Source organism: Haemaphysalis longicornis, unplaced genomic scaffold, assembly GCF_048455015.1.
Source record: "Haemaphysalis longicornis isolate Haplotype H1 unplaced genomic scaffold, Haemaphysalis longicornis Haplotype H1 scaffold_166, whole genome shotgun sequence".
In the NCBI taxonomy this organism is placed as follows: Eukaryota; Metazoa; Arthropoda; class Arachnida; order Ixodida; family Ixodidae; genus Haemaphysalis; species Haemaphysalis longicornis.
The window spans coordinates 414,097-428,209 of NW_027526272.1; the positions used below are offsets into that span (position 1 = coordinate 414,097).

Sequence of the window (14,113 nt, forward strand, 5' to 3'; positions counted from 1 at the left end):
CGGCTCACACGTATTCTTGGTGATTTTTCCAACCTTCATGTCAGACTTGCCACCGCACGAAAGGTTCACATCGCAGGCACACGTGATGCGCAATCCAAACTTTTCTCCTTTCTTCGACGGCACGAAGAAGGGAAATTCTGACGCGCACGATTTCAAAAACACTTGGTAATGCTGCCGCGGCTTCGAGACCTCCATTGCACTGCTTTTATTATTCTCCGCCATTCCACTGCGACGCAAGTACCGCGGTCGCACTGCACGAACGCGCCAGTCAGACAAATAGCGGCGCAAACACGGAACCCCTAACCAGCCCGTGGACAACGTGCTACAATGCCTAGAATATACTTTTCTACGCACTGCAAACACGCTATAAACAGTCGTGCTGAGGGGGTTGCAAGTTCTGGATATGAATGCGTAGCCCACCCCGAGAAGACGTCAGAAGTTGCAGCTTTTGCCGATGATGATAACAATAGTCTGACGTATTGCCACAATGTGCCACAGTGACGTTTTAGTAGATGTTCCATTTTTTTTTAAAGTCAGCATATTTCTCGTAAAATTTCAGGCAAGATTCGTAAAACCGTTACGACAAGTCGAAATTCGTACACTTTACGGAAAATCCGGAAGAGTTGGCAGGCATGGGATGTAAATAAAAATGGTGCCTTCGTCCTTCTACACTGAGTACTTGTTCAACTACAGACCCAGGTATAGAGAAAGGCATGCGTGGAATGTGCAGAGGTGCGCCATGCCATTACAGGCATCTCGGTAGAGGAGAGAAGCTGTCTGCCCCTGGCCAGAATGTGGACACTGCCAAAGCGGCCACTGGGTTTAGGTAGAGTGGTTTCATCGCCTTCCCACACACCCCAGGGGCTGGGAAACACTCAGGGCTGGTGGAAGAGTTGCTCAATGACACACCAGTTGCAAAGCTCCCCAGAGGCCCACCCATGTATCCAAAACCAGTGTTTGCTTGGCCACCCCTCTGCACTGGGGCGAACGGGGGTTGATTGATTATTCGGTTTAACGTGCTCAAGATTAATTTTGACCACCTCGGGATCTTCAACCTGCACTGAATTTTCTACACACGGGCGTTCTTGCTTTCCGCCTCCATCAGAAAAGCAGCTGTCGTGGCCGGGAATTGAACCCGCGACCTTGGGCTCAGCAGCACAACGCCCTAGCCACTGAGCCACCGCGGTGGGTCAAACAGGGGCAAGATGACTTCCCCGCCATCTGTTCGCAGAAAACTGAAGTAGCAGCTCTCAAGTGCTTTCACCGGCTGCTGTAAGTCATAAATAGAGAACCGTGGAAGCACAAGTGAACCTAAATTCGTGCTTCCTAATTTCAGAAAGCAAGCTTCACTTTATTAAGGTAGCTGACGCCCAATGCTCTCGCGAAGGTGATGCGGAATGTATCGATTCTGTGGCTTCAGCTACAATCGGTGGCTGGCGTCTACAGCAATTCTATCAAGAGTTCTGTTTTGAGTCGCTGTGGACAGATCTCATCATTCAAGCAACAAAGCGTTGATCAAATAATGACCCCGCAAGGCTGTCACACCAGGACCCCTGATTCCTACCAGGAGATTTAACAAACGAGGCACGTGAACTCCTTCCGGCTGAGTGCATGCTGTTTCTCCTTCACCATTGTGGCTAGAAAAAGTCAAGAGAGTGAAAAAAAAATAATAATAAATAAAAATAAAGGCAGGTCTTTTGCGTTTGTGTGACCAGTTATGCATGTACAGAGTTGCCAGCAGATGTCGAACAGTAAGGAGCAAACGATGTCCTTCAGTGTGTTTGTCTGCACACATTCCGTCCCAGTGGAACAGAATGGGAAACAGGGCTATGTTGAGCCTCCTGCTTCCGTACACAGCAAAGATTACTGTTCTAACGTGCACCTTTTTTTTTTTGCTAGAAGTAGCCATGAAATTTGTGCGCGCGCTACAGTTGGGCTCAAAACTAAAACCCACCAAACATTATCAATGTCACGCGCTTAAAATTGCAAGCACTTTCAATGTTCCCCGCACCAGTTTCAGCGCCAGCTAACTTTATGAAGCACACGATACTGTTGCTACCAGAGCTCTGCACTAAAACAAAGAAAGAGAGAGAGAGAGAGAGAGAGAGAGAGAGAGAGAGAGAGAGAGAGAGAGAGAGAGAGAGAGAGAGAGAGAGAGAGAGAGAGAGAGAGAGGAAGGAGTAGGAGGAGGAAACAAGGAGGAACAAGGAGAAGACGGAAGAAGAAGAAGGATCAGGGAGGAACAAGGAGAGGGACAAGAAGAAGAGAAAGAAGGAGGGGGAGGAGGAGGAAAAAAGAAGGACAAGAAGTTGTTTTGCTGAATACGTGGTGTCATGTCTTTCACACGTGCGTGGAAGAATCATCGTCATCTTACTTTTTATAATTTTCCTACATAACCTTACCTGCGCATTACAATCGGGGACGTGTTACAATCGTGGAAATACGCTACTCCCCCCCTCCCCCCTTGACGAAGCCAGGGTTGGCCCACAGACGGGCAGAGGGACACTCCACTCACCATGGACGGCCGAACTCTGGCCCGGGTAGGGTAGGCAGGCCAGGGCGCGGGGGTCGTTCTTGTACAGCTGGTAGCTCTTGCGCAGGTCCCACACCTTCACCACCCTGCAGCGGCAATTTGTTGGTGGCCACACAGGAAACAGCGTCAGAGAGAGAGAGAGGGGGGCCAATCACACGGCTAGAGCAGCAACAGGAGAGGGGCAGGGCAGGATTGATTGATTGATTGTAAGGTGTAACACGCCGACGCAACGTTGGTGATAAGGTGCGCCGTAGTGGAGGGCTTCGGATTAATTTTGACCGCCTGGGGATCTTTGACGTGCGCCGAAAGCTCGGGCGTTCTTGCTTTTCGCCTCCATCGGAAAAGCAGCTGCCGCGGCCGGGAATCGAACCCACGTCCTCGCGCTCAGCAGTGCAACGCCTGAGCCACTGAGCCACCGCAGTGGGTGCAGGGCAGGATTGCACGGTGGCCGGCCACAACTTCTGCAACCTTAACCCAACCCGGGGCTTTGTGCAACGCCAGAAAGCCCTGGTAGCCTTCTCCTCAGGGCACCAGTAAGCGTGCCTGAGTGGTGACTGTTCCCGCGAACACAGCGCGTGGCAGTGAGGCCGCAGCAACACTGACCCAACCGGCTAAGAGCTCGGCCTTTCTTTTTTTTTTTATCGGCACTGCAGTCGCTGCCTATAGTGGATGCACGTGGAAATTTATCTGGTTAGGGCCACCAGGTGATGCCAGCAACCACAGTAAGTTTTATTGTTATTTCCAAACTCTGAAGTTAAAAAAAAAAAAAAGAGGAAAAAGAACCCTCAGTTTACTACACGGCGAATCAAACGCATTCTCACCCGCAGTCAGTTCGCAATCACACGCACATGAACGCACACACAAAGCCTTTGCACAGAAACCCGCCAACATCCCCAATGCCATGCACGCGCAACAGAGACTCACCCGCTGCTGGCTCCGCAGGTGACCAGGTGATTCTCATCACGGAACACGCACGCGGTCACACTGCTGGGCGCCGTCTGGGAGAGGACAGGTCGGAAATGGGAGCCTTTTCACAGCATGCCAGTGCAGTGCACAGCTATACCAGTGGTGTAACAACCCTCGTTCTTTCACTTTTCTGGCACACACTAGCGATTCTCTTCGCCATCCTTTGACAACCAATTCACACAATGTGACACCTTCTTTGATGGTCCACGAACCGTAGAAACGGTGCTACGTGAGGCGTCGTTTATCCGGACGCTTTCTCTATACAAGGGACACAGGGGGCATTTTCAACCACTGTAAACTGCCGCAAATGACTGCAGTGCGTTCCTGTTGAGCCCAGGAATACACATCCCGAATGATTATGCAAAACTCTGCTTGACAAAGGACATTCTTAGTGGTCAGGGTACGAACCCTTCTGAAAACTGCTGTGATCTTTTTAAGTACTGAGCGCTACGGAAATATTCCCCATGCTTTTGAAAGTGTTGTTTCAAGACCAATTTGGCACAACCGTAGGTAGACACTACTTGCAACCGGAAAAAAACAAGCAAAGCTCTCTAAGTTAAGTGTCTCTATCATAGCACACGATGCAAACGTAGAAGTTGTCATGTGGCAACCTAGAAAGAAGCAAAAATCCGCCACAATTGGAACGCAAACTGCCACGGGGTCTCAGTGTAATCGAGATGCGACAGCCCCATAAAGCAAACAAATAACCCGCACTTTCGTCCCCTTCATATAAAATTACAGCTTATTCTCCCTGATAGAAGCACAAAGTCCCCGAGTGTTCCCGGACTATTAAAAATCCCTTGGAATCCCTGGTTTTCCCCCATCTGGTAGACACTCTGCATACATTGCTGCAAAAAACACTTAACTAAGGGTCTTAAACAAAAAAAAAAAAAGTATTTTTACAGTTATTATGAAAGTTGGGACACACACGTAGCTCTTGATTCTGACGGTAGATGTGAACTTTGTTTTTGTGTAAAACAACTACCGTATATTGCCGCATATAAGTCGACTTTTTTTTCAAAAATCGGGACGCCAAGTTTAGGGGGGTAGGCTTATACGCGGAGCCCAAGTCAACTAGGGGGGTGGGGGGAAAGGGAGAGAAATTTAAAGGAGCCATGAAGAGAAAACAAAAGTTTGTTTTATTCGAAAGATTAGGTGTTTCATAGTACCCCAAGCGCTTTCCCGGAAGCAAATGATGCTTTATTCACTGAGAAATAAGGCAATTTAAGCCAAAATTTTAAATCTCCCGCTAAAATTGAACATTCCGTGACGTTTACAATGGCGTCATAGAGCCAGTCCATGAAACAGATACTTAGTATGTCGACTCCATATAGCACCCACACGCGGGAGTCGACCGAGACGGCAGCCATTTTAAAAATGCTAGTAAAACCTAGTGCACCCGCAGCCCTAGTCATGGAATCGCCTGATCCGGAGAACAAAACTCTCGCCGAGGAGCTCCGGCTTGCATTTAACAACCTCACACCACTTGAACGCTCAACGCTTCTAAGTGCACGAGCGGCAAGAGTTGTGGGATACGCGGTGGACGGGAAAGCGACCATTCCGCGATAGCCACAACAGACGAACGCCCTGCCGTCGGCACCGCTGCCTCGTCAGCGCCGTCGCCACGGACGAATACAGACTGGTACGTATGTGCCGTATTTTTATTACGGTTAATAATAGTTCAACTTCAGTAGCAGTATCGCTTATGCCAGTTGGCCGGTGTCGTGTATGGAAAGCCGTTCGCGCGAGCTCTCTGCTTCGACCAGAAAGATACGAGCGTCAATGCGCGGTGTTTACGGCATTTTTCCTCCGGTCAGAGCGCCTCGAACCCGAAAATTCGTCTGCGCGACGGCGAGATGTCGAGCTCGGCCAGGCGGTTGTTTCGTACGCATTGGCGCACACGCTTGCGTGTTCGTTCGGAACTTCAACCGTTTACTCCACCGTTCTTTGTCATAAAAAGAATGTGCAGTATGTTTCACGGGCATTTAGCTCGCTATGCAAACTGTAAGCCCTGCCTAACATGCGTTTGCTTTTGCCGGCCTCCGCCAATCGCAGAGCTTAGCCCATGTGACGGCATAGGTTCTGTTGCGGGAAATGAGCTGGTGGGTCGCATGACCATTCCCGTTTTTCCTAATTATGTAGCTTATTTGAGCGAAGTTTGCGTTATAAGTGGTGTCGTTATGGTTCTAACGAGGCAATCTTTCGAATGAACCAAACTTGTGTTTTCTCTTCATGGCTCCTTTAAACAAACCTTGGCAAGCGACGTTTCCCGTATATGTATAGGCACTATAGCGTCAATAATTAAAAAGATTTGCACATCCTTTTTGCACCTTAGTTCTACAATTTAAAAACGTCGCCCGAACACGGCGATGAAAAACGCGGCCATGAAAACTTGCGAGTCGCGATGGTCGCGACCAGCGCAATCAGCTTCGGCTTCGGCACAGGCTCTAGATCGGCTTCCGTGATCCCGCATAGCGCCGAATAGGCCTACGAAGCACTCGGCAGCCTTCTCCGGAGTCCACTGTGAAGCGCGCTACAGGACGACACCGAAATGCCGCCAACTCGTCGGCAGAGCTACAGCGCTGCTTTCAAGCGTAAAGTGATTCTTCATGCCGAGGCCACCAACAACTTGGCAGCGGAGCGTCATTACGGCGTTTCGGAAAAATGCATCCGGAGTTGGCGGCAACAAAGGGACAAGCTTTTCGCGTGGCGCAGGATCACGCATGTGCTTCCGGGGACCGAAGGAAGGAAAATATCCTGTCGTTGAAGAAGAAGTGGAGAAGTGGGTGAAAGAACAGAGAGAAAAAGGCCTGAGCGTGTCCTACGAGGACATTCAGGGGGAAGGCTCCGCTGTGTGGCGAATGAATTGAAGATCGCCCGCAGCGAGTTCAAAGTGTCAAAGAAGTGGGTTACCAACTTCATGAGGCGAAACGGGCTCAGTTTGAGGAGGCGCACCACCGTTTGCCAGAAGCTACCCGACGCGTACGAGGAGAAGAAGGAAGCCTTCCTGGAGTTCGTTTCTGAACTGAAGGAGCAGCATGCCTTCACACTCGGCCAGATCGGCAACGCCGATCAGACCCCCGTCTGGTTCGACATGCCAAGTAGGCGGACGGTCGCAGTTAAAGGGGAGCGGCAAGTGCGCGTGATGACGACGGGCAACGAGCACAACCGATTTACTGTGATGTTGTGCTGCACTGCCGATGGCCACAAACTTCCTCCCTTCATAGTGTTTAAGCGCAAAACAATGCCCAAGGAGACCTTCCCCCCAAAGTGATCGTTCGCCGTGAACGAAAAGGGGGTTTTTCACTGAGGAGACCGTCCTTGAATGGTTCCGCCTCGTTTGGCTCCGGCGCCCTGGCGGTCTCCTGAAGCCGAAAAGCTTGTTGGTGCTCGACTCGTTTCGTGGGCACATCACCGAGCGCGTGAAGAGGGCAGTGGCGAACGCCCAGTGTGAGTTGGCGGTCATTCCTGGCGGCTTGACCCCCGTTCTCCAGCCTCTCGACGTTGCTTTAAACAAGCCCTTCAAGGATAGGATGGCGGCACTCTACAACGAGTGGATGGAGCAGGACGGCAAACCGCTGACACCGACGGGGCGTGTGAAGCGGGCTCCTTTGAGCACTGTGGCACAGTGGGTGTGCGACGCGTGGTACGGCCTGCTCACAGCATGGTGCGCGACGCGTTTGTCAAGTGCGCAATAACGGCGGCATCGTGAATGGTGCGCGCGTCTTGTGACATTCGCGGAAAACGGCGGCGGCGTGAATGTTGTCGGTGCGAACATTCAAAGTGTGCCCAATAAATGTATTTTCTTCTTTTTCCCGTCAGTGCAGCCCGTTTCGTTTACGTTTTTGCAGGTACGTATGTATGCTCTTTTTTTCGCGATCCGGGGGTCTAAAGTTGGGGGGGTCGTCTTATATGAGGAGTCGACTTATATGCGGCAATATACGGTGCATTCAAGCTTGTTCAGATTTTTACATTTGATTTTTTGACAGCCTCTGTAAACAAACTGCTGGAGGAGTGCAGCCGAACAAGGTACCAGTGAACTCTGCACAATTCAAGGAGTGCAATGAGGTCAACAGTATCATTCTGTCTGGTCTGCAGAAGAAGTTACGACCCGTTTTAAGCTTGGGCCCTGGAAGGTGGGAACCAGAAAAGCCGGTTTTGCCTCCCAAGCCCACACTTCAAACTGTCGTAACTTCTGCTACAAACCAGACAGAATGACACTGTTGGCCTCATTGCACTCCTTGGCTGTGTGCACTGTTCACTGGTACCGTGTTCAGCTGCATCCCTCCAGCAGTTTGTTTACAGAGGCTTGCCAAAAAATCAAATGTAAAAATCTGAACAAGCTTGAATGCAGTTGTTTTACACAAAAACAAAGTTCACATCTACCGTCAGAATCAAGAGCTACGTGTGTGTGTTTCAACTTTCATCATGACAACTGTAAAAATACAGTTTTTGATCAGACCCATGAGCCCCCTTAAAGCAAGGTGGTGGTGGGGTGCCGGTGAACTACCTTTTGAAGTTGACAAAAGTTATGACATCCACGACAACATGATCAGGGCATGCCCCACCCCCTCCTGCAATCCACCCTAGAGGGGGTTGGTGAGGCATGGTGGCAGTGAAGTGCGAAGAAGGGCACCCACCGTGACGTGGCCCCGTGGGCTCCTCTCCTGCTCGGGGTCCCATGGGTGGCCCCCGGGTGCCATGCTGTGGGCGTTGGCGATGACAGCCCTCTGCAGCAGCACCAAGCAAGGATGGCCGCTTCAAGCCACCCACCCCTCCATCTCACCCCCACAAAAGACACTTTTCACCCAGGCACTGCAGCAAGTCCTGTCTCACAGTTCGCACCGATCAGAGCTTACGAGAATTCTCCATGAAATAATGGATACAAAATTCCCACCGAAATCTCCACACAGCCAACTGTTCATCCTTAGCTCCCTTCACATTTCAGGGTTTCAGTGCGCTCCCCTCTATTCCTTCTCAGAAGGGCTGCAAAGCACCAAGGCATTGACCGAGTAAAGTACCACCCCAAGCCACATACATCCCACAGTGTGCGGTGGGCACGGAATAACCCGCTGCATTTTACCAGTGCAACGTTACAGACATCCGGTGAAGACGGCATCGACAGCAACTGCAATCAAAAGCAACTCCAGTTGCCGAGCTCTTGGCACTGCACCAATGACTCGCCTACCAAAGATTTATAACTTTGCGACATGGTTTAAGCACTAAAAAATGGACGAACACAAGAAAGAGGACAGGGACAGCTGCTTATTAAAGGGACAGACAACCGATTTTTGTCAAAGCATGTGTTTTATGAAAGCCAGCGTTTCATATAGCCCAATAACCACAAGCAATTTATAAACAAAGTGGCAGAAATAATTTTCTGGCACTAAACTTTCCGAAATCAGAAGGGTGGCGATTCGTAGTGTGTATTAGAAACTTGACACTACAATATGTGCACCGGTCACGTGACCTGCAAAACTAGCAGCTATTGAAACAGCTGAAACATTTATCCACTTATTGAAAACATTTGAACACAAGTATTTCTATAAGTTCAAATTGTATATGTATTTTTAAGCATTACTTTGAAGATTTTAAAGACACACTGCCCGTCGCCGCTCCATTGCTCTCAGTACGGCTAACTGAACCTCAATGTCCAGCCCACAGTCAACGGCAGCGTTCAGTAAACAGAGACTGAGTGAAGGAGCTTCCTGCTTCTGTTGTACATTGTTTCACAATTCTGCCAGAGTCAGGGGCGTTTCTTCTGCCGAAATATTCGTTTTCCGTTTCCGAAAACGCCAACAGCAACGGAACGCGCCGGAACGAATTTGTGGCGAGGTGAGAAAAGGTTGACCAATAGTGGTTGCTACTGCAGGGTTCGTACGGGCTTCAAAAGCAAAAATTCAAGGGTTTTCAAGGACCAGAAAAGACATTTTCAAGGTCTGCATCTTATGTTTTATCTGGGATTATTTATAACTTTTCCAACACAATGCAAAATTTTGTTATTGCCCAATACCTAAGAACATTAATGCACATTTAGATACGCGCTATGGGTTCACCAATGCTCCCCCGGCTTTATTTTTTATTTCATAGTTTGTATTTAGTAGGGATGGGCGAATATTCGGTATTGTCGAATATTCGATCGAATAGCTCTCTATTCGTTATTCGCTTCGATCCGAATGCAGGTATTCGATATTTTCGAATTATTCGATGCTCCCGAATAGGCAGCTGAAAGCCAAGCTTTTCGGTCAAGCTTTCCGAGAGTTACCCCAGGCTTGGCTCAAGACCCACCGACGCGGACATTTCTATTATCAGTGCCGGCACTGCCGAGTTGCTGCCTTGCCTAGAGGTTCGACGAAGCTCTCGGCCGCCAGCACACTTTAGGTTAAAAAAAAAAAAAAGGCGGCACTGAAACGACACCGCTCCGAACATCGCGGCACCAAGCCAGCAGACTTGTACAGGCCGCCATTTTGAATAGGCATGCCGCCATTTTGAATAGGCTCGCACAGCGCGGCAGTACGCCGCACTAAGCTACAGTGGCTCAAAATGGCGGCCAGCCACTTGCGCTTTGCTTGGCTACGGCCAAGGATACTAGTGGCTACAATACTTCTTTTTTTAAGGGGGCTCACTGGTCTTAAACCAAAAAAGTTAATTTTTGCAGTTATGATGATGAAAATTGGGGGGCACATGTAGTTTCTCATTCTGATTGTAGATATCAAGCTTGTTTTTGAGTAAAATGATTATATTCAAATTTATTTGGATTTTTATATTCAATTTTATGACAGCCTTTGTAAAAAAACTGCTGGAGGGATGCAGCTAAACAGGGAACCAGTGAACTGCGCACAAATCAAAGAGTGCAATAAGGCTAACATTATCATTCTATCTGGTCTGTAGCAGAAGTTACGACCATTTGAAGTTTGGGCCTGGAAGATGGCAACCAGAAAAACCAGTTTTGCCTTCCAGGCCCAAACTTCAAGTGGTCGTAACTTCTGCTACAGACCAGATATAATGATAATGTTAGTCTTATTGCACTCTTTGATTTGTGCGCAGTTTACTGGTTCCCTGTTTAGCTGCATCCCTCCAGCAGTTCTTTTATAAAGGCTGTCAAAAAATTGAATATAAAAATCCAAATAAATTTGAACATAATCATTTTACTCAAACAAATTTGATATCTACAATTAGAATGAGAAACTACATGTGCCCCCCCCCCCCCCCCCCAATTTTCATCATCATAACTGCAAAAATAAAGTTTTTGATCAAAGACCCTTGTGCCCCCTTACTTCTAGGCGGCGCTTAACTCTGCGAGTTCCTAGGTGGCGCTTAAACTTGTGAATGAGCAGCCGGCGGAAACTGCTGCACCTAGAGCATGTGGTGCAACAGGCATTTCTTCATGAAAACTTGTGAATACAGCAAAGTAAAGCTGTGTGTAAGATTTCGCAATAATGTTCAACTGGTAATGGTTTTACGCAATGCTGTGCCTACGTGAGTTCTAATTATTAGAAAAAAATGTGTACATTAGTCAGGTCACAAGTTGCTCATTTGTCTTTGTGATTTGCAATGTGCACTATTCGAACTATTCGATTCGAAATTATTCGACCAAATCACTATTCGCTTCGAATTCGCTTCGAACCTCAAAATCTATATTCGCCCATCCCTAGTATTTAGAGGTTTCTCTTTTTTCTTGGTGTTTTGCTGAGGCTGTTTGATTTCAAAACTTAGTTAATCTTGACTGCATCTCCTGCTTTGTCAGCAAGAGCATCAGCTGAAATTAACAGAGCAAGTGTTGCTGCAAGGCAGGATGAACTATATGCATGTCCACCATTTGCACGTAAAAGCGTATGAGGCACAGCAAACATGCAATGAATGGCCGTCCACAGACTAGATGGAACATGCAAGATAGAGACCAGAAGCCGGCTTTCACGGGATTGTATCGTGACATGAATTCTACTGAGCAGTGCTGCTCCCAATGTTGCCTCGTAACAATGAGAACCCACAACTCGTACTTTCACGCAATACACTGAAACTTGATTGTTACATGTTTCTTTACAATTTTAACACCCAAAATTCCTGACAAACACTTAAGATAGGGCCATTGGTTATCTCCAGAAAAATCAAGGGTTTTCAAGGACCCTTCATATTAATTTCCAGTACTTTCCGGGCCTTGAAATTTACACTTTTAAATTCAAGGGTTTTCAAGGTTTTCAAGGACCTGTGCAAACCCTGCACTGTCACAGTGCTGGACATCAAAACAGCTGCCGACGCACCAAGCTGAGAGCGTTTTTTTTCGTTGTCTCGTGAGTACATTATGTGCATTTAGTGAGAGTTTCTTCCGCACAATGATGAACTCATGCTTGCTGATATCACTAATATAGGCATGTCTGCGGCAATAATGTAGTCATGTCTGCGTTGAAAGAGGAGGAAACGTAGGCAAGCACAACCATCGTCAGGTAGTTTTGGCACACATGTGACATACGGCTGCGGCAAGTTCAGGGTGCGATCACTGCGCGGGAAATAAAAATGTCGTATTTTGATGACGAACTTCAGGGGTGCGATCATTACGCAAGTAAATACGGTAATAAGAAAGCCTGCAATCTGCTATTTTGTTAGCTGGGGACCATTTTTTTAAATACCGCTTTTCATCTCACATACAGACAAAAGTATAATGCTGCGCTACTGTATGTCGTGGTTGCCAGCATTATTTTTGGGAGGGCACAGACGGCTCGTAGAACTAAAAATTTCGATTTAAAAAGTTCTAGGGTGTTATCAGCGAAACCGTTCCATGCTAAGGTGTTTTAAGGGATGCCCTTTCATTTATGATAGAGAACGTATACTCAACTAAAATCGGTTGTCCGTCCCTTTAAACCATGTCAGAAAGTCCGCATCGACTCGCCCAGCAGCAAGCTCTTTGATAACCATAAGCTAGTCCCCCCCACCTTTCACAATTGCAGCCACAGCCTTAGCGGACTACACTGACTTATTGCAATGGCGCAGAGCCTCCCAACAGTGGGTGCATTCAGAGGGACGGCCGCTTTCGACCTCAAGCACACTGCACAGGCAACACTGGTAGGCACTCACGTGGCTTGAAGCAGCGGGCGTCCCAGACCACGATGCCACCGTCACGGGCCCCCGAGGCGAACACGTCTGGGGAGGAGGAAAAGAAAGAGGGGGGAAGGAGAGGTTCACGTGGGTGCAGAGGTTATCTGGACCAGCACTGCCTCTGGGGACTTGTTGTGCTCATACTAAAGGCTGCAGCATTTACACGGCAGCGCCGCTTTACACCTACAATGTGACGGCCAAACACGTTACCTCTTCTACAACCTAAATCTAGAAACTTCATTTATCGAAACATGGCGCAAAAAGTCCAGTTGCGCACACACCATGAAAAGGAGACGAATTACAATAAAGCACTGCTGTACAGGGTCTTGACAAAGTGGTTTCAGAAGGGACCATGACAATGTCCACACAACAACGGACCAACCTTTCCACAACCCTTTCTCCAGTTCCCAGTATGCTCTGAAGCTTTGAGTTTTCGATGCAGTACTGTTGGTTTGCACAGCCAGCTCCAGCCATTTTAAGAAGGACACGGCCTGTCTAGCTTGAGTGGGCCCTTTAGTGAGCGCGCACATGCTACCAACATGCGAGTTAATTCGGTACAAATTGTCCGCAGCTCTCATGCCAACTGAACTGACCTGAAACCAGCAATGTTCTACTCCACATATACACACGCTAGTGCCTTGCTGCTGGCTCCTACACACAATGGACAACCCCGAAACCTCGGTGATACGCTTAAAAAAAAAAGGGGGGGGGGGGGGGGGGGACAAACAGACAATCCGGGAAAACGTACTACCTAGTAAGAAACGTACTATGGGGAATTTTTAGTGTTCACAATTGAAAGCAAAGTGACTGGGAAATCGTATGAACCGAGCACGTATATCAAAGGCGTTCTACTGTACTTGAACGAGTGCTGAAAAGCAACTGAGAATATCTGCTGCACCACACAAATACATAGGTTTTTTTCACAAGTATAAAAAAAAAAAAAAAAAAAACACAAGAACCCAAAACTGTTTAGTAAAGTGACCACAATTACACTGTGCAGTCGCTGTTCACTCTTGCTTTATAAAGTGCCCCCCTTGAACCCTTCAAGCAGACTAACTCTTAGAATGAGTGTGATCCGTGAAAGTTGGTACATGATCGTGTGCCTTGCCGAGCATTGAAAAAGGGTTTCTGCACACCAAGTAGTGATAATAATATCAATGACCTCCTGGCCCTATTTTGTGTATACATATATCTGTGTTTCCTTCAGTAAAAAAAAAAAATTAGTTGTTAGCCAGTTGTGTGTTGTGTATGCTCTGTCTTTCTGGTGTTCATTTAAGTTCAAGCTGATTCCCATTCGGTCCTACACATTACTTCTTTCTCAGTTAAAGCCACTAATGGCCTACTAACACACTTTTCTTTTTTGTTGTTCTTGTTTCCGAAAAAAAAAAAAAAAAAAGTAGCTAGCTATGTACATTACCAATCATGTAATGTCCCAATGGGACCTTTGAGGAATCAATAAATCAAGTCGGCCCACTTATAACGAACACACGTGGAAACTGAGATCACTTCGTTAAATTCGCT

General features: G+C 47.8%; 1 protein-coding gene across 1 annotated transcript in view; it reads right to left on the reverse strand.

Moving 5' to 3' along the window:
• Positions 1-14,113, reverse strand: part of LOC144166291 (denticleless protein homolog) — a 42,782-nt gene that overhangs the window by 20,566 nt on the left and 8,103 nt on the right. Inside the window, exons 6-11 of the mRNA XM_077695827.1 lie at positions 12,572-12,637; positions 8,273-8,280; positions 8,140-8,229; positions 3,458-3,531; positions 2,516-2,619; positions 11-137 (exon numbers count right to left, since the gene is read on the reverse strand). Coding sequence (XP_077551953.1) covers positions 11-137; positions 2,516-2,619; positions 3,458-3,531; positions 8,140-8,229; positions 8,273-8,280; positions 12,572-12,637 — 469 coding nt within the window. The remainder of the gene's footprint in view (positions 1-10; positions 138-2,515; positions 2,620-3,457; positions 3,532-8,139; positions 8,230-8,272; positions 8,281-12,571; positions 12,638-14,113) is intronic.